The sequence below is a fragment of the Citrus clementina genome, unplaced genomic scaffold (assembly GCF_000493195.1).
Source record: "Citrus clementina cultivar Clemenules unplaced genomic scaffold, Citrus_clementina_v1.0 scaffold_1, whole genome shotgun sequence".
Classification (NCBI taxonomy): Eukaryota; Viridiplantae; Streptophyta; class Magnoliopsida; order Sapindales; family Rutaceae; genus Citrus; species Citrus x clementina.
In genome coordinates, this window is record NW_006263303.1 from 25,560,212 (window position 1) to 25,581,615 (window position 21,404).

The 21,404-nt window shown below is 36.3% G+C and overlaps 3 protein-coding genes across 3 annotated transcripts in view; 1 reads left to right on the forward strand and 2 right to left on the reverse strand.

The window, feature by feature from the left end:
- Positions 1-6,989: 6,989 nt before the first annotated feature.
- On the reverse strand, positions 6,990-7,595 carry LOC112095770. Its single transcript, XM_024177911.1, has one exon. The coding sequence runs from the start codon at positions 7,593-7,595 to the stop codon at positions 6,990-6,992; it is 606 nt and encodes a 201-aa protein (XP_024033679.1).
- A 2,592-nt stretch (positions 7,596-10,187) lies between these two features.
- LOC112095771 lies at positions 10,188-11,407 on the forward strand. Its single transcript, XM_024177912.1, has 2 exons — positions 10,188-10,787; positions 10,883-11,407. Exons 1-2 carry the CDS (start codon positions 10,188-10,190, stop codon positions 11,405-11,407), a joined length of 1,125 nt encoding a protein of 374 aa, XP_024033680.1.
- A 6,413-nt stretch (positions 11,408-17,820) lies between these two features.
- The window catches only part of LOC112095822, a 7,914-nt gene continuing 4,330 nt past the window's right edge, over positions 17,821-21,404 (reverse strand). The window contains exon 2 of the mRNA XM_024178222.1: positions 17,821-18,219. Within this exon, the coding sequence (XP_024033990.1) occupies positions 17,871-18,219 (349 nt within the window). The 3' untranslated portion in view covers positions 17,821-17,870. The remainder of the gene's footprint in view (positions 18,220-21,404) is intronic.

A 21,404-nucleotide genomic window follows, 5' to 3' on the forward strand; every position in this document is an offset into this window, starting at 1 on the left:
CTACTCCCAATAGACAATTCAAGAACATTTGTGTGCTTTCTGGATTTACCTATGGCAAACATAAAGAGTTCGTTGAGGCAGCCATAGATCTTGGTCGAAGCATAGCAGCGAGAAAATTACACTTGGTGTATGGAGGAGGTAACCGAGGGTTATCAAAAATGGTCTCAGAAGCAGCTTTTATCAGAGGAAGTCAAGTGTTAGGCATCATCCCAAGAGTCCTAAAACCATTGGGCAGTTCGTCTGACTCATCAACTGGAGAAGAGTTAGTCGTCTCAGGTATGCAAGAAAGAATAACTGAAATGCTTAATCATGCTGATGCTTTTATTTTCCTTCCAGGAGATCTTGCAACACTAGAGGCACTTATCACACTAGCATCTTGGGCCCATCTGCACATCCACCAGAAACCCATCGGTTTGTTAAATGTCAATAACTTTTATGATGGCTTTATCGCATTTCTTAACCATGCAATAAAAAACTATTTCATTCATTCTAATGTGAAAAAACTCTTTATTTGTGCTCACACTGCTAATGAGCTACTTGATATGTTACAAGCTTATAAACCGGAGCCAGACCCCTGGACCTTTGTGTTGGAGCGACCAAATAATGATGGTAACAGTAGCCGCAGTAAGAAGTACAAATTAGATTTAACTCTCCGCCTGTAAATATTTTCTTCTGTGTTGCACCACCCAGGTGATGTCTTCTAAACTCTACTTCTTTCCTTTACAACATTGAGGACAATGTTTCGTTCTGGTTGGGGGGAGGGAATAGTCGACAATTGTGGAATCTTGGTTAAGTTTTTACTGATTTTTTGTTGTAGAAACTAACTGTTGCTAACGTTTTGTGTTGAAGATGGCTGAATATGGAGTGTAGTTACTCTAGAAACGCATCTTCATCGTTTAAAAAAAAAAAAAAAAAAAAACTTGATTTCTTCCTCTTTCTCCTTTATAAATATGTAGTTTCAAATTTTTGAGTCGAAGATGGCTGAATATGGAGTGTAGTGCCTCTAGAAACGCATCTTCTTAGTTTAAAAAAAAAAAAAAAAAATTTCTTTTTCTAATTAATTTTTTTACATCATTTTCACATTTCTGCATGCATATTTTCCTTTCATGCTTAGAATAGGTTGGGGGGTAGAATGTTGTTTAAAATATATATATATATATTTGTGTGATTTGTTTTAACATTGGATGACATGATTAATTTCAAATTTTAGTATTTGTATTATCTTTGGTCTTAAGTGATGTTACGCTATGTTTGCTACTTTACATGTTGATGTCGGAGACAAATATGAGTTGCTTGAAGGAATGAACATGTCATAAATAAGTGCCAAGTGAGTTGTTGAGCCTATCATTTTCTTGGAGAGTAACCCTTTTGCCTATTCTCTATACAGCTTAGCAGTTTATTATTTTATACACGATCTCTAGATTTCTTTTAAGTTAACCCTTTAAAAAAAAATATGGTAAAATTAAAAAAAAGAAAAAAAAAATGTGTGTTGCTACATTGGGAGGCCCATCTAACTAGTAGATATGGATAATTATTTAGAGCCCTAAAAGACGATAGAAAGGCCATCTTTGATCCGTTTGAGCCTTTCTAGCCATCCCTTTTATTAAATATCCATAGTTACCCCTTTTGAGCCTTTAAAAAAAAAAAAAAAAAAAAAAAAAGAACAAAAACCTTTTCTTTGTCAACTTATCATCTTGACCCACTCCGATTTGGAGTATTACCCAATGTCTTTTAAGTTCCATCACCTATTTATGTAAATAATTATGTTGTTCAGTGAAGTTATGCCAAATAAAAGCAAAAAAAAAAAAAAAAAAAAAAAAAAAAAAAACAAAAACCAAAGTTGTTGTTTCAAAAGAATAAAAATAACAATAATAGGTAAAATCCACCTTGCAACTTCCAAAAAAAAAAAAAAAAAAAAAAAAATATTTCTGCATTTTTCTCAAACATACACTTTGTTTTCCTTATTTCCTTTCTTTGTTAGCCATATCCCTAGCCTACGTTACGTCCTAATAAAAGTCCTTCTTGATTTTAGGGAACTATAGTTTGAAGTAGAAGCTAGTTATATGGGCTAAAAAGATGTAGTGATGCATAATAAAAAAAAAAAAGATAAATAAAGTGGGTTGAATAACATTTTATTTGACTTGAGATCGTATTATTTCTAAGCTGAGAGCATATTTATTTCATCTTGGTGAGAGCATGTGATATCATTTCTTTATTATTTTCTCTCTCAATTACCATTCATTGGAGTGACTATGTTTATTGGGTTTTAATTTCTTTGTGAGAGTGTCACTACTTCCAGTGAGATTTTGGGGTTTGACATGTCATTCTTGAAAGTAGCTATAACAAAGTCTACTGGGCTAATTCATGTGGATGGTTGATGTGGGTGTGATGTTGCTTTAGACTGGAGATAATGCTTATACTTTTATTTGATTGCTATCATTAATCTGATTGAATAAACACGAGTGTTTCAAAAAAAAAAAAAAAAAATCATTTTGAATTTGAATTTTGTTTTCGCTTTATTTGCTAGGGACTAGCAATAAGCTGGTTGGGGGGTGTGTTGAGTGTTAGAAAATGCATATTTATAAAGGAGAAAACCGTCATTTTATATTTCAAGTCTTACTAACAACCCTTACTTTTATGTATTTAACCTTCTTGTGATGTAATTACGTGTGTGTTATTTTAATTAAGTATTTTATGTATTTTAGGGGCATTATAGTCATTTCACAATAAAGGAGAGATCAGACGGCAAAACGGACATCACTTTTGAACTCAGGACGGTCGAAAACCTTAGGAGGAGCATAAAAGGAAAAATGGCACTATTCACATGTACGGTACTATTCACGTATACGGTACTGTCTACGTTACTGTTCACGATACTGTTCACATAGACGGATCGATGACGTGGCATTGACCGATGATGTGGCATTGACTGATGAGGTGTCACGATCCTGTTGGACTAAAATTCTTATGTACTGTTGACGGTGACGTGGCAGCATATCAGTGGACGAAAAATCTCGTGTACGGTGCATGCATCACACAGGATTATTTTCAACCAAACCGCGTTACTGTTCATCCGGGTCAAACCGTGTTACTGTTCATCCGCGTGGTCAAACCGTGGACTGTTGACTGATGACGTGGCGCAATCCTGAGCGTCCAAACTGTTTTTAATCCAATGGCCATGATTTACTCCATGTATCTATAAAAAGGGGGCCTCCCCCCCCTAATTTGATATCTCTGAATCCATTTTTGGGATCCATTTTCTGTAATTCCCTCTCCATCTTGTATTTTCTTTGTATTTTAATAAATTCCCATTTTGCCCCTAGTTCAATTATGAGTAGCTAATTTCTTTTCAAGCTTAGGTTGAAGGTGAAGTCTCAACATGTGTCATGGGCTTTATTTGGTAAATTTATTTTCTTTTCCCCTCTAGTTTTTGTGGATGATTTGACTTATCATCGACAAATAATACTGATCTTGTCTAGATACCGCCTTGGTTACACCGGCTCTCTAGTATAAGGTTATTATTATTTGGCACGATAAGCCCTTAGCACCATATTGATTAGAGCGTGGTTCATGAGGTGTGGATTCCCCCCTCATGATTTAATTGGCATTAATATGGATTATTTAGCCCATGATGCATGTTGATACGGATCCAGATACCCAAGTACGTTATTTCAATAGATTTCTCTTCAATTTACTCTCGCCATTGCAATTCCAGTCTTAGAATTTATTATCGCCATTTCAATTCCAATTTTAGGATAATTTAAATCACTTCCACCACAATTCCAACCACCCATTTACAAAATTAATTCTACATATAATTAAAATCCACCTCCTCGTGGGATCGACACTCGTCACCATTAGTCTATACTACAATAGATTCGTGCGCTTGCGAGTACATTAAAATTTGCACAACAGTGTCCTGTTACGAAGAAGATTATTTTCAGTAGAGATGTAACTTTTGATGAATCAGCCATGTTGAAACAAAAAGATTCTCAAGAGGATGACAAGACCAGTAGCATTTTGCAGCAGGTGGAGTTTGAAAAAGTTAAAGCTGATCCAGCTGGTGTCGATGAGATGGATAGTGATTCTCCATCGACCGAAAATGATGAAGAGGTTCTGACCCAGGAACCTTCACAACAACAAGATTCAATTGCATATAGAAGGCCACGCAGAGAGATTCGCAAACCTGCTCGCTTTGTTGATATGGTAGCCTATACACTTCCAATTGTAGATGATGATGTTCCTTCCACTTACAGAGAAGCAGTAAGTAATCCAGAAAGTATACAGTGGAAGAAAGCAATGAACGAAGAAATGCAGTCTCTTCACAAAAATGAAACTTGGGAGTTAGTTACACTGCCTAAGGAAAAGAAGGCAATTGGGTGCAAATGGGTATATGCAAAAAAGGAAGGATTTCCTCGTAAAAATGAAATTCGATACAAGGCTAGATTGATAGCGAAGGGTTATGCTCAGAAGGAAGGAATAGACTACAATGAGGTATTTTCTCCAGTTGTGAAACATTCGTCTATTCAAATTTTGCTAGCCATGGTTGTGCAATTTGATCTTGAACTAGTTCAACTTGATGTAAAAACTGCATTTTTACACGGTGATTTGGAAGAGGAAATCTACATGACTCAGCCAGATGGATTCAAGGTTGCTGGAAAAGAAAATTGGGTTTGCAAATTGACAAAGTCGCTTTATGGATTGAAACAATCTCCAAGGCAGTGGTATAAGCGATTTGATCGATTTATGAAAGGGCAAAGGTACACAAGAAATAAATTTGATCATTGTGTGTATTTTCGCAAGTTACAAGAAGGATCTTTCATTTATTTGCTATTGTATGTCGATGATATGCTAATAGCATCGAAGAGCAAAGATGAGATAGAGAAGTTGAAAACTCAACTCAACCAAGAGTTTGAGATGAAAGATCTAGGTGAAGCTAAAAAGATTCTTGGCATGGAGATATGCAGAGATAGAGCTCGTGGCAAAGTAAGCTTGTCTCAAAAGCAATATTTTAAGAAGGTACTACAGCAGTTTGGCATGACTGAGCAGACAAAACCTGTGAGTACCCTGTTGGCTTCTCATTTCAAGCTTTCTGCACAATTATCTCCTTCAACAGATGCGGAACGAGAATACATGTTACAAGTTCCGTATTCAAATGCAGTGGGTAGCTTGATGTATGCAATGGTGTGTACAAGGCCTGACATTTCACATGCAGTTGGTATAGTGAGCAGATATATGCATAATCCTGGTAAAGGACATTGGCAAGCTGTGAAATGGATTCTACGGTACATTCAGAAGACCATGGATGTTGGTTTACTGTTTGAAAGAGACGATACACTTGGTCAAGGTGTGATCGGGTACGTTGATTCTGATTATGCTGGTGATTTGGACAAACGACGGTCAACCACCGGATATGTATTTACTTTTGCTGGAGGACCAATTAGTTGGAAGTCTACACTACAGTCTACAGTTGCATTGTCTACCACAGAGGCCGAGTACATGGCAATTACAGAGGCTGTTAAAGAGGCTATTTGGTTACAAGGTTTGCTTGAAAACTTGGGATTGACACAGGAGCACATTAATGTGTATTGCGATAGTCAGAGTGCTATTCACTTAACGAAAAACCAAGTTTATCATGCGCGTACGAAGCACATCGATGTACGATTTCACTTTGTGCGGGAAATTGTTGATGATGGGAAGATTCTTCTTCAGAAAATCAAGACTGCAGAGAATCCCGCAGATATGTTGACTAAGGTGGTGACGACGATCAAGTTTGAGCATTGTCTAAACTTGATCAACATCCTACAAGTTTAAAAGCAGCTAGAGAAGGCAGAAACTGGAAGGTAGTTTGTTGATAGTCGGCTCAGATTTACTCAATTTTCGCCGAGGTGGAGAATTGTTGAAAAGTCAAAGAATTGCTTGCCAAATTGAAAAGGCAAAGTTGGTGGGTTTGCCAAATTCAAAAAAAACAAAGTTGGTCGGCTAAGCAATTTCAAAAGACAAAGTTAGGTGTTGAAAAGCTTGTGCATGCAATACAAGATCCAGCTCAATGGTTTGACAAATTGAACCCAACTTGGAGCAGAATTCACTCTATAAATAGAGAAGCATTTTGCAATTGTAAGTATCCCAATTTGAGAGAAGTAGAGAGCAATTGCAAATGAGTTCTTTGAGAGAATTTGAGAGAGCTTCCACTTGAGTGTTCTAGTGAGGTTCCATTTGGGTGTATTGGGGTTGTGGGTTTTGTGAGTTTTTCCCACTTTTGTAAATTTCATTGTTAGTAAAATTATCTTCCAGTTTTTTGCCTGTGGACGTAGGCATTACGCCGAACCACGTAAATCACTGTGTTCTATTTTCTTTGCATTTGTTTATCACCACATTTATATTTCTCCAAAAGTTGCAGTATTAGTAATTGCTCAACCCACGTTTCCGCAACACATATATATATATGTGTGTGTATATATAATCAGAATATAATGAAAATCTTCAAAATATCTAAAAAGACTTTTGTAGATGTCACCAATTTTCATAAATCCTTACCGTTTTGACTCGAAATATTTCTACCAGCTAAAGCTTTGAGCACATCGGCTAGCATTTTCATATCTCTAACAATATTTGGCTTCTTCATTACCTGTATTCTTGGATTTTACCAAAGAATCAATGAGATTCCTGATTCTATTTGTTTCAGTCAGAGTCTTTTTATGAGTCAATTCTCAATCAGTGCGTTATTTGTTCAAGTGCGCACACTTGCATTTAAATGCCTTTGAATATAAATAAATATTAAAATTAAACTTTAAAGAACAGAGCAATCAGTCATGGTGAAATGACACCATCAAGAGCAAGAAAATGCGCCCAAATTTCTAGTTGGCCAACTGAACTTTTATTGTGAAGAATCATACGATCGACAGTCTTAAATTAAGACTACAAAAATCATTTAGCCGAAAAAATAAACTAATCGAAAAGCAGAAGAACCACTCTTGACTCTCCCACGATCAAACAATGACAGCAGCACAATTGCTTCTCAAAAATGAAGGGAAGAATGGATTAAATGGGAACATCTTAGGCCAGCACTTATTGTTAATTCCAATGATAGCCTTGCAACAAGCAGGGCCAACGCCATTGATTTGGCCAGTGGTGAGTGATTTATAAACCTCTAAAGCACACCCTTCCGTGCTTGCAATAGAGGACCAGCATTCAGTAACTTCAGCCCCATTAATCCCTGGCGTCAACAAGAGATTTGGAGAAGCGACCTTGCTCGCAGCACTCAGTACTCCAGCTTCTCGAGGTGCGGGTGCAGTGCAGAAGTTCTTGAGCAATGGAGCCAAAAATGGGTTGAACGGGAACATCTTAGGCCAACAACTGTCGGTAATTTGATTGATGGCAGTGCAACAAACAGGACCAATCTGGCCAATTTGGCCAATTTGGCCAAGCAACAGGGGACCGATAATCTCCGTGAGACAACTTGGTACGCTTGTTAGAGATGACCAGCATTTTTCAATATCTTGTACAGGCTGCTCTTGTGACAGTCCTGAGGGGAACAGCATTGTCGCGAACACAACAATCAGCACCATAAGAAGGGCATTTGATGATTTTGCCATCGGATCAGCAAGATCACTGGAAGTCTTTGCACTGGTTTTGTTGATACAAGTTTCCTGTGATTGAAAAGGATACTTGTGGTTCTGTGGAAGGATTAGGTTGGAAGAGAACACACTCTAAATACTGATTACGGAAACGCTTGTTGTAAATTGACGAAACAGTTTCATATGTAACATTTACCATGAGTTATGTGCTAAGTGAGTATTTATGGCATAATTGTAACAGAAAAATAATAGCTAGGAATTTTTTTTTTCAATTTTTAATCCAATCTATTTGGTTCAAATACTTAGATATCCAACTTGAATGGATTTGTTTGCTCTTCCTGGCTGTCAACTCCATTAATAACTGTATTGAGTTCAGTTTTAAAACTCCTAATATGATAACCTATTTATGGCACAATTAATTATTCAATTAATTATACTAATTGACTTATATTTTAATTGATAGACATATGTTGCCATCTCTATTGTTGTCCATGTGCGATGTTAGCAAGAGAGAAGAAAGAAAAGAAAATATTTATTTTTAGTTTATTTTTACTAAAGAAATATTTAAATTACTTTCAAATCGAGTAATTTTTTTTTTTACCCTTCTCTCAGATAAGTTAATAAAAGATCTTAAACGTATGGATGTGTGCGAATGACTATTTCAACTTTTGGGGTGGAGTAACAAATATCAATTTATTTAAGTGTGCAATTAAATTTATTCTTTTTATTTAAGGACAAAAACTCAACCAAAAAACAAAATTTATTGTTCAAACAAACAAAAATGATTTTATAAATTCATAAACTAACACTTTATTATTATTAGTAAATTAACATATTTTTACTACATAATTAGATAATTGACAGTGTGTTAAATAAATATTATGTTACAAAAAAAAAATAAAACATTAACTACATAGAATATGAAATTATATTTATTTTCGTATTTTGTACATTCCATCCACTTGATAGTAAAATCTCGTGTTGAAAAAAAAAAGTTATGGGGTTTGAACCTTGTTCACATCGGTAAGAGGAAATTGGTTGCTATTATGTTAAATTTTTAAAAAATATCATATTTATATTCATCATTAATTGTGGTTAGTAAATAATATACATAGTTTAACTATATAATAAATTAGTTAATTTATTAATTAATATGTAAATTTATTAATTTAAATAGATATTAATAAATGTAACAAAAAAGTCATTTAATTAGAAACCTAGTTCAATAGTGTAAAAAAAGTTAGAATATTATAGACTTATATGTTATAATTTTAAAACCTTTGATTTTTCTTATTTTACATGAACAATAGGAGCTTTTAATGTTAATAACCCAAGAATCTCATCTAAGCCATGTACAACTCTTATGAGGATTTCAAAAAGATAAAAAAATGGAGTACCAAATTCCATGGGTAACGTAGCTGGACCCCAATTATATATATATATAAACGCAATCAGAATATAATAAAAATCTTGATAAATCCTTACCGTTTTGACTCGAAATATTTCTACCAGCCAAAGTTTTAAGCACGTCGGCTAGCATTTTTATATCCCTAAAAATATTTGGCTTCTTCATTACCGGCATTCTTGGATTTTACCAATGAATCAATGAGATTTCTGATTCTATTTGTTTCAGTCAGAGTCTTTTTATGAGTCCATTCTCCATCAGTGCGTTATTTGCAGGGATGGCAAATAAATTTTGCTCCTTTTTCGTAGTACAAGCTCTCACAATAGTTTACAGGGGACTGCAATTTGGGTCGACAATCGTTGAATCGCTTCAAATCTGGCCTGGACTGGAAGCCGCCCGCATTTAGAATCTCAATTCAGAAATGCATATTTTTGAAGGAGTATTTTGTTATTTTGGGAAGTACTTATTTTTTCAGTCTCGAGTCTCTGCAGAAAGTTCAAAGCCAATTTTGCCACAAAACATCACTGGGGATCCATCTTTAATTTGACGAGAAGAATAACAATCAAAATATGCTTGAAATTAGTCAACATAAGGATGTTTACAACTAAAGAATGAGCGTGTCCTAGCTATATTATAATGAAATAAAGTGATCTAATTACAGTGCAAAGAGCGGCATTGTTCTCGTAAAGGTAGTAATGCCACTGTAAAATCGATAGTGCAATTAAAAAACATGTAAAAAAAAAAACACAAGCAGTTCTTGACATGTAAATTAAAATTAACATAAAAACTTCAAAGCAATTAAGAATAGTGAGAATATTGTTGGATCCTTAATAGAACGTTGGGTTTATACATAAATAATTATGTGTTGTATACTGTCATATAAATTTAAACACAATTAAAAGTTATCTAATTAAGATTTTCAATAATTTGGACTTTAATATATTTAATAGAGTATGTGTCTTTTACTAGGAAAAATTGAGACTCTATCCTTCTTTTTTTTTTTCTTTCAAAGTATTAGAAAAAGTCAGATTCAATAACAATACAACGCCTGTCCACAATTTTTCACTATTTCTTATATAATAACGTCATGGGTGATTAATTGGGAGCGAAGGTTGTCTTGTCTTTAGGACAAGTTTAGTCGTCTTGTCTGCATGACAAGTTTTTTGTGAAGTCTCAGTTTCGTTTGGCTTTCTTTCTTCTTCACGATGGCTGCTAATGAAGCCACAATGGAGAACGATATTAATAGAGGGTATGCTAATATATCCATTGAGGAGGAGGAAGGTGGATTAATTGTGGTCGGTGATGAGGAGATTGATGATGGCAAGGAGAGAATTGATTCCCGCTTCTGTTTAGTAGGTCGTTTTCTCACAGATAAAGTGATAAATTTTGCTGCTATGAAACATACCATGGCCTCACTGTGGCGTCCTGGTAAGGGGGTTTGTATCAGAGATTTATCCCCTACTCTTTTTCTATTTCAATTTTTTCATGAAATTGATGTTAAACGAGTTATGGAATCGGGCCCTTGGACATTTGATCAACATATTTTAATTGTTAAACGGCTGGAAGAGAATGAGCAACCGCAAAATATTCCCCTCTTTTTCACCTCATTTTGGATTCAAGTGTACAACTTACCAGTTGGTTTCATGTCAGAGAAAATCTTGACAGATATTGGTAACTACATTGGAGTTTTTGTGGAGTCGGATGAGAATAATTTGATGGGTATTTGGAGAAATTACATGCGAATCCGGGTGACTATTGATGTGCGGAAACCTTTGAAACGAAGAATGAAGCTGAAGAAGGCAGGGGTGATTGGCTGTGGATTGATTTCAAATATGAGCGGCTGAATATTTTTTGCTTCATTTGCGGATTACTGGGACATACTGAAAAACAATGCCCCAAGTTGTATGAGTTCCCACATGGTGCCCTAGAGAAGCATTATGGGCATTGGTTGAAAGCACCGAATAAGAGATCTACACTGAATTCCAGCGATCGTTGGCTGCGATCGGTGCCGCCAACACAGCCCGAGAAGGAGAAAGGAAACTCCATGAATCAAGCAGCTGCCATGCAAGTTGATTCGGGGAATACCAATATATCCGGAGTTGCCGTGTCAAGTAGCATGGCTATTGGCAAAAACGTGGGGATTATGGTACCATTTCTGGAAGGTAGTGAGAAATTTAGAAAAGGGAATAATTCCAATGGAAAGTCAACAAAGGAGCCAGCTCATCTTAGCGGGGAAATGGAAACTGTGGAAGAAATGGAGACAGGGCTTGTTGTTAGCGAGGCCAAAAGAAGGAGATCACAAGATATGAGTCAACTCCATGTGGGCCTTGATGGGGAAGGCACATCTCGGTCTGGGGATTTTCTAGTGGGCTCAAAAAACGGATCAGCGGTGGGACCTGTAAATCAGGCCCACCGAGATCAATGAGTACCTTAAGCTGGAACTGCCGTGGGTTAGGCCAACCACGGACAGTTCGGATGCTAGCAGAATTGGTCAATAGTAAGAAACCTTCGTTTATTTTTCTTATTGAAACTTTGTGTAGTAGAAGCAAATTAGAGAGCATTAAACGACAATTAGATTATGATGGGCTTTTTGTTGTTGAAAGAGTGGGTCGGAGCGGTGGTCTTGCGCTTTTTTGGAAGGCTCCTAGTAGTGTTAATCTTTTAAAATATGTGAAAATTTTCATTGATGCTGAGGTGGAAGTTCCGGAGCTGGGAAAGTGGAGGTTGACTGGTTTTTATGGGTGTCCTGAGTCTAGCAGGCGCCGAGAATCGTGGGATTTGCTCCGTTTACTATCGGGGTCGTCTGCTCTCCCGTGGGTTTGCATTGGTGACTTTAACAATTTACTAGCGGCTAATGAGAAATGAGGCAGAATTGCACACCCAAATTGGAAGCTGGTGGGTTTTCAAAATGCTATTGCCGATTGTCAGCTGATTGATCTTGGTGTTATTGGCTACCAATTTACTTGGGAAAGGGCTAGAGGAACTGATAATTGGGTAGAAGAAAGGCTTGACAGAGCTTTTGTGTCTGCGTCATGGCTCCACCGATTCAAGGAGGCAAAGGTGTACAGTCTAGAATCTACTTGTTCGGATCATCTTCTTATTCTTTTAGATCCTAATCCGACAGTGCCAATTTTGAGACAAAAAAGATTTCGTTTTGAAAATATGTGGTTGCGGGAGGCTGATTGCTGTGATGTTGTTCGGAAGAACTGGCTTTCCTCTACTGGTAGCTTCATTCAACAGAAAATTTTTTCTTGTGGGTCTGCTTTGACGGAGTGGGGTGGATGGTTAGCTCGAGATTTTCGTAAACGGATGCTGGAGTGTAGAAAGCAAATGACTTTGTTCAGGGGTCGTAGGGATTGTGAAGGTATAACTGAGTTCACGAAGGCAAGAAGCCGCTATAATGAGCTGTTACATAGTCATGAAGTGTTTTGGAAACAGCGAGCAAAATTACTTTGGCTCAAAGAGGGAGATAAGAACACTCGATATTTTCATGCCTCGGCTTCAACAAGGAAACAGAAAAATTCGTTTGGAAACCTTCGAAACAATCAGGGTGAGTGGTGCACCAATTCGGATGAGGTGGATGAGTTGATCGTTAATTATTTCCAAAATTTATTCCAATCTAATGGAAGCTCTAGTGCTGAGGTTATTCAATGTGTGGAATCAAGAATCACGTATGAGCAGAATTTAATGCTCTTGAATCCTTTTTCTGCCACGGAAGTTAAGGAAGCACTTTTTGCTATGCATCCTGACAAGTCTCCCGGCCCGGACGGCATGAATCCAGCCTTTTACCAAAGATTCTGGCACATTGTCGGTGAGGATGTGGTTTCGGCTTGTTTACAAATAGTGAATGATTGTTCTTTTCCAGCAGGCTTAAACGACACTTCAGTTGTGTTGATTCCAAAGAAACAAAAGCCTGAAATGTTATCAGACATGAGACCTATTGCTCTGTGTAATGTACTTTACAAAATTATATCCAAAATGTTGGCTAACCGTATGAAATTAGTTCTTGACTTGGTTATTTCAGATTCTCAAAGCGCCTTTGTCCCGGGTAGAGCCATCACAGACAACATAATAATATCTGCTGAAGTCATGCATTTCTTAAAACGGAAGAGGCAAGGAAAACATGGAGTTGCTGCTCTGAAAATAGATATGTCAAAGGCATATGACAGAATAGAATGGAGCTTCCTTCAAGCGATGATGCTTAAGCTGGGGTTTGATACCAAATGGGTGGAGTTAGTTATGCTTTGCGTGTCCACAGTCCGATATAGTGTGCTCCGAGAGGGTAGAGAAGTTGGGCCAATAGTCCCTTGTAGAGGTCTTCGCCAAGGAGATCCATTATCTCCGTACCTATTTATTATATGTGCGGAGGGTTTAAGTTCTTTATTTCGAAGACAGGAAATGAGTGGCTTACTGCATGGGGTTAGAGTTGCGAGAGGTGCTCCCATGCTATCCCATTTATTTTTTGCAGACGATAGTTTCTTTTTCTTTAGGGCAACACACAATGAAGCTTTGTTGGTAAAGTATATGTTGTCATTGTATGGTAAAGCCTCTGGCCAGGAGGTTAATTTCAGCAAGTCATCAATTTCGTTCAATACTAATATTAGTGAGCCCAACGTTCAGCAGATATGTGAGCTTCTGGAGGTTAATGCAACCACTGACCATGGAGCTTATCTTGGTCTTCCGTCTTTCATTGGCAGGAAGAAAAAAGAGGTGTTCCAGTATATTCGGGATAGGGTATGGAAGAGACTTCAAGGGTGGAGCTCGAAAATTCTCTCTCGGGCTGGAAAGGAAATTTTGCTGAAGACGGTAGCTCTTGCAATGCCTAACTATGCTATGAGTGTTTATCTACAACCAAAAGATTTGTGTAGAGAGCTGGAAGGAATGATGAACTCGTATTGGTGGCGTCACAATCACAGGGGTGGCAAAGGTATTAATTGGTTGAAATGGGAATATTTGTGCAAACCAAAAGGGCATGGTGGTCTCGGTTTTAAACAGTTGCACTCTTTCAATATTGCACTGCTAGGGAAACAATTATGGAACATTTTAACCCGCCCTGATTCTCTTATGGCTAAAGGCGCTTAAATCTCGCTACTTTCCTCGCAATTCTGTCCTTCAAGCTTCTTTGGGGCATAACCCGAGCTTCGTGTGGAGGTCTATTTTAGCAGCCAAGGATGTGGTAGTGCAAGGTTGTAGGATGCAAGTTGGCAGTGGGCACAATATTTCCATCGGACATGACTCATGGCTTCCAGACAGTACTAATGGTTTTGTTTCTACGAATCTCAATAAGGAGCTTGCTGCAGCAACTGTTAGCTACTTGATGATGCCTAACCAACGGATCTGGAATTATGAGGCTGTGTCGGACCTGTTTAATGCAAGGGATAAGGAGTTAATTTTACAAATCCCTCTTAGTTCCCGAAGAGATAATGATGCATGGTACTGGCAGGCCAATCCTCGCGGATGCTATACGGTACGTAGCTGTTATAAGTTATTAAATCCTATTGTACCTGATTCATTTGCTGGTGTGTGGAGGAAACTATGGAGATTGAATGTTCCTAGCAAAGTTAAGAATTTTATTTGGAGGGCAGCAAAGAATGTATTACCTACTGCAGCTAGCTTACTAACTAGAAGGGTGGCTATTATCTCAACATGTGATGTGTGTAACGCCAATGAAGAAACTGTTATGCATGCTTTAATATAGTGTAGCTTTGCCAAGTCTTGTTGGTTCTCTTCTCCTGTTGGTTTTGTTGGTACTTGCACTTCTTTCTTAGGTTGGCTGGAGCACGTTTTTACACGCTGCAGTGAAGATAATTGTAACATAGCTATGATGATTTGCTGGCGAATTTGGATCCATCGAAATGATAAAATCTGGAACCAGAAAAATGGCTCTGTTCAGCAAGTCCTTAATTCAGCTGGGCAGTTTCTTTATCAGTGGCAGGCAGCTAAGAAGCAATTGTACTATGTAGATGCTGAAGTTCATCAGGTGGCTCATGGGGCAGAGAGTTGGGAAAAGCCTGAGTTTGGTTGGGTTAAGTGCAATGTCGACGCTGCTGTCTTTGCATCTCAGGGAAGGATTGGGCTTGGCTGTGTCATTCGCAACTCAGATGGTGGTTTTTTTGCTGCAAGATGTGTTGGCAGGTTTGGAACATTTGGTGCGAGGGAGGCTGAAGCTCTTGGTATCCGGGAGGCTCTTAGCTGGCTAAAGGAGTACTAGATTCCATGTGTTTTTGTTGAGATGGACTGCCTTCAAGTTTTTCAAGCTCTGACAGAGGGTTTTTATGGACCCAATGGCTTTGGCCTCATCATTGAGGATTGCAGGGAGTTAGCTCTAGCTATAGGAGAAGTGAAATTCTCGTTTGTTCGTAGATCTGCGAATTTTGCTGCTCACTCTGTTGCGAGGGCAGGAAATTCTATGACAGATTCTCGAGTGTGGAGTTTAGTTCCACCTCCATGGTTGCTAAACAAATTGTAATTCGTTTTTTGCTTAATGAAATTCCTTTCAAAAAAAAAATAGAGTATGTGTCTTTTATGTGTAGAGATTTAAGGATAATTTTTATTTTTATAGTGAGTTGAAAGTAGAAGTACCTAAAGGTAAAGTTATCTATATAAATGGTTGTGGTAAAAAAACTTAAAGAATTCTCCGGGATAATGTGTTGATCTAGAAGATAAACCACGCTACTTTAAAAAGCAATTATTCGTTATGAATTCAGATATGCTTCCGCGAGCTCAATTATTGATTTTTGGTAATACAACATGAATGTTTCTAAAATTTAAGCCATGGTTTTCACCAATGGATTATTTTCTAACAAATGCATGTTCAAGTATATATATTTGCTGAACTTTATTAATTTTATTGTCAAGAATGAATCACAATTCTAAGCTTTGCTAGCGATGGAAGTACAACCTGTATTTCTAAGCTCATTGAAAAACCAGAAAGGAATGCAGTTCCTTGATAACTGGCCCAATCCATTCAGTGTAATAACTACCAAGTAACACTAAGCTGTAACAACAAAATTGCCTAATCAGGTGTTGGTGCTGCCCCACTAACCTCAGCCCAAGAGCTCTTCAACAATGGAGGGAAGAAGGGATTAAATGGGAACATCTTAGGCCAGCACTTATATCGCTGATTTCAGTGACAGCTTTGCAACAAGCAGGGCCAATACCATTGATTTGGCCAGTGGTGACTGGTGAGTGATTTAAAAATCTCTGAAGCACACCATTCTTTGCTTGTAATAGATGACCAGCATTCTGTTATTTCGGTCTCATTAACAGATGGCACAGAGAGCTTGCTCCCGGAATTCGCTCCAGTTGGTTGATCAGGTGAAAGTGCAGCACAAAAATTCTTGAGCAATGAAGGGAAAAACGGATGACATGGGAACATCTTAGGCCAGCAATCATCGCTGACTTGATTGATGGAGCTGCAACAAGCCGGATTAATCTTGCTTGCTTGACCACTGGATAGTGAATCACAAATCTGCCAGAGGCAGCTTGGAATTTTTGTTAGCTATGACCAGCCTTTGCCAGCATCTTGTAGAGGCGGTAATAGGCCTGAAGTTTTTCCGATTGGTATTGCTAATGGGAACCGTGTACTAGTCCTGTTGGGACAAGAATTGCTATGCATGCCACAGCCAACATCATCGGCATTGTAATTGCTGATATTTTCGCCATGGATTCAGCTATGTGTGCAAACCCTTCGAGTATTTTCGGATATTTAGTTTGTGATTCTTCCTCAGAATTAGGTTTGTAGTGAATTTATAGTGTTCCTTGATCGGATCGAGTTATTAATTAAAATGACATAACTCATGTAATAAATTACAGTAATATTTATGACTATTTGGTTGAAAAGATAATACTGACGACATAATTAACATACTGAATTATATCTCTTTTGACTAATAATTAACGTGCAACTGAAAATTAAAATTTTGGTTCCGTAAACAAAAGGGCCCGAAATTTAGTCAGCCATTTTCTTTTAAGCCTTGTCCTATTCAACTTCTTAGCTAAGGCCAACACAAGCTACTGAGCTACATGGCAATATATCTTTTCATTTCTTTCTCTGCCAATTTAAGATACAAAGATTATTGAAAAAAAGAAAAAAGAGGCTCACAATTGAATGATTAATTTTGCTACCTTTACTCTTTTAGCTTCAAAATATGTCATTGTAATTTGTGGGCAAATAATTACTGCGTCAGACTTGAAACGATGATCTTATTAAATGATCATCGGTGAACATTGTCTGCAGTTTCGCAGCCTAATGCTAATGTATCATATCTTTGGAAATTCAATTTCATCTTTAGGTTGTGTTGACGTGCGTTCAAAGCAATCTAGTCCATGTATTATATTTGTTTAGGCTCGGTAATGGCTTAGGTTTGCAAATGACTCAGAAGGATCTTCTGTCTACTGATAATATAATAAGACTTCAATTGGATTGCTACAACATTTAGCAGATGGTTCGAAATTGATTCTAAAAGAACCGCGAAAGTTCAGCTCCGCTCTTTATGCGGCCAAAGGAGCGGAAATAGGCAACTAGACATAAGCAATTTAGCATTTCCATTTCGGGGTCATAATAGAAAGATAATTTTTTTGAGAAAACAGAAATACTGTGAATTTGAAGGGTTTAACGATTAAATTTAATGTCTTGTGCTCTTGTTAATTGGATATGCATATTTTTCACTCATAAAAATAACCTGACAAACAAGAAAATTATCCTATTATTGTAACATAATGGTAACTAATTCTCTCTTTGCTCGTTTGTGCAGGGCTTCAAACCCATATCATTTATATTACCAGAGATTTTAATAATTGAATTCAATCTCACTACAAAATTTATTTATTATTTAAAAAAAAAAAGGGGAGGGGGAAGGGAAGAGAAGAAGAAGAAAGAAACAATACTAAGCCCCAAGGACAATGCCACAAGTGTTCTGCAGCAATTGAGGGAAGAATGGATTAAATGGGAACATTTTAGGCCAGCATTTATCGGTGATTTCAGCGACACCCTTGCAACAAGCATGGCCAAGACCATTAAACTGGCCAGTGACGAGTGATTTATAAATCTCTAAAGCACACCCTTCAGTGTTTGTAATGGATGACCAGCATTCTGTTACTTCAGCCAAATCTGCTTCTGGCACAAAGACCTTGGTCCCAGCAAATATATGGTAAGGTGAAGGTGGCAAAGAGGGGTTGCTTCCGGCAAATGCATGATCAGGTGAAGGTGACGGAGAGAGCGTGGTCTGGTCAAATGTATGATCAGATGCAGGTGTAACAGAGAGTTTTGTCCCAGCAAATAAATGATCAAATGAAGGCGCAACAGCACAAAATTGCTTGAGCGATGAAGGGAACGTGGGATGAAAGGGAAGCATCTTAGACCAGCATTTATCCGTCACTTGATTGATGCCATTGCAACAAGCAGGACCGATATTGCTAACATGACCGCTGGAAAGTGATCTAAAAATCTCCGAGTGACAATCTGGAATGTTTGTTAGCGGCAACCAGCATTGGTCGGCACCTTTTAGAGGCGGTAATATGCCTGGAATTTGTGAGATTGGTATCGTCGGTAGTGGTGGCAGTGTTGTGAACTGCGCTAGTTCTGTTGAGACCAGCGTTGCTGCAATGCAAGCCGCAGCCAACATCATAGGGACTATATTTGCTGATAATTTTGCCATTGGACGCCTCCTATGCAAGTATTTTCAAGGGAATTTGATTTTGTGATTCTGTGGAGGAAATTTGTGCGGAATTTATTTGTCTTTTGGGGTGACGTTACTTGTGTTGAAGCATTTACCATAATGAATTGATGCAACAGTTTTAATAATTAACATTTGTTTTAAAGAGCCTTCTGTTAATTAACTAATTAATTAAAATTGGAATAACTCCTGAATTGGATTTAATCAATATGACTAAATCGAGTTCCTTCGTTTGAGTGAAACTGACTATTATGGAATGAGTTATATCTCTTTTTCCCAACATGCAACTGAAAATTAAAATTTTGTTCATTAAAAATAAACATGATTAGAGAGGGAGATAATTTTTTTTTTTAATTTTCCCAAAGGTTAGTAAGGTGAGACAGTGAGTCTTTGTGTTTGGCAAAATATTGGACATTTAAGCGTTGTACGTTTGAAAGTTATTCATCCAGATTCCAGACCAGTTTGCTAGTAAACAAACGTGTCACGTTGTATTGTATTTCTTCCGTTGCTTATTCTTTGGTTAATAAATTTTCAATAAAATAAAATTTAAAAAAAAAAAACACCATTCGGTTGGGCGTTTCATCAACTAAATCCACAAACGCAAATTCAGGATTTGTATTCTATTCTGATTTAAGCTTTATGTTGGTCTTTTTAGAAGAATTTATGTATCAAATCTCAATTATTTTCAAAATATATGCACAACAGAATATCCAATTTCACAAATTCAACCTCCTTCAGTGCTTCTGCCCGAGCAACCCCACTTGGTTTGGTACCCCTTGTTTTTGTCTTTTTCAAGGTGAACTACAATGGAGTCCTGTTATTTGTTATGAAAATAAAAATAAAATAAAATAATTTTTTTTTTTAATTTTTTACACATTAGTCCTTCACCTACACGTAGCATCATTTTTCTCACCCATTTTTCACCATCAATAACATCATTTTTCTCACCCATTTTAATTAAAAGGTAATTAAAATTATTTTCAATATAAAAACAGAATAATAAAACATAATTATTACTCTTATTTTTTAATTAATTACAAAAGAAACTTTACATTAAAAAATATAGACAGCCACTGGTGACCACTGCTTCTTCACGTGCAATGACATTATTGATTGAAAGGGGCCATGAAGGGTACCATTAGACTTGAAATTGGATGATCTACACAATGATAGTCTCAATGCCAGAAAATGGTGATATGTAGAGTTGTACGCCCCTTCCAAAATAACTGCAACCATAACCACACCACAAAAACACAACAAGTTATATTACACTACCACCTTCTTTTTTTCAATTTACAGACCCTCAATTTGATTGTTAAAGGTAATGAACCTCGAAACGTCGTATAATCATGGGGTCTTGCTATAGTTGTTTGCATAGGAAGGTGCATCTATCATCGGCACATCCATTTATCCAGCAAACATTGCCACCATCACATAGATGATTGGAGAATTTTGAATATGTTGATAGTATTTGTATTTCTGTTCACTCACTTCTATTTCTTAGTGATGGTTCCGTCATTGTTGTCATTGATGGTGCAATAATTTTTAGCAATGTTATTTTGATTTTTCATCTAATTTACAAAACTTAAATATTAATTATAATATTCAATTTTGATCTTGTATGCTTAAATATTACTAATATTCAAGTTCATATATGAATATCAGATAAATCAAATTCAGAATATTTTGGATGGATATTATCCAATCTATTTGGATCAAATACTTAGATTACCAACTTGAATGGATTTGTTTGCTCTTCCTAGTTGTCAACTCGATTAATAACTGTATTGGGTTCAATTTTAAAACTCCTAATATGATAACCTATTTATGACACAATTAATTATACTAATTGACTTATATTTTAATTGATAGATATGTGTTGAACTGTCATCTCTATTGTTGTCCATGTGCGATGTTAGCAAGAGAGAAGGTATAAAAGAAAATGCTTATTTTTAGTTTATTTTTACTAAAGAAATATTTAAATTATTTTCAAATAGAGTAATTGTTTAGATTTGTTTTTTATCGTTCTCTCAGATAAGTTAATAAAAGATCTTAACTATATGGATGTGTGCTAATGACTATTTAATCTGTTGGGGTGGAGTAACAAATATCAATTTATTTAAGTGTGCAATTAAATATATTCTTTTTATTTAAGGACAAAAATACAAAACTCATTGTTCAAACAAACAAAAATGATTTTATAAATTCATAAACTAACACTTTATTATTATTATAAAATTAACATATTTTTACTACACAATTAGATAATTGACAGTATGTTAAATAAATATTATGTTAAAAAAATAATAAAACATTAACCACATAAAATATGAAATTAAATTTACTTTCGTATTTTGTACATTCCATCCACTAGAAATAGTAAAATATCTTGTGATGGAAAAAAAAAAAAAGGTTATGGGCTTTGAACCTTATTCACATGGGTGAGAGGAAATTGATTGCCGTTATGTTAAATTAAAAAAAAAATCATATTTATATTTATCATTAATTATGGTTAGTAAATAATATACATAGTTTAACTATATAATAAATTAATTAATTTATTTATTAATATGTAAATTTATTAATTTAAATAGATATTAGAAACGTAGTTCAATAGTGTAAAAAAATTAGAATATTATGGACTTATATGTTATAATTTTAAAACTTTTGATTTTTCTTATTTTGCATCAACAATAGGGGCTTTTAATGTTAATAACTCAATAATTCATCTAAGCCATGATGAAC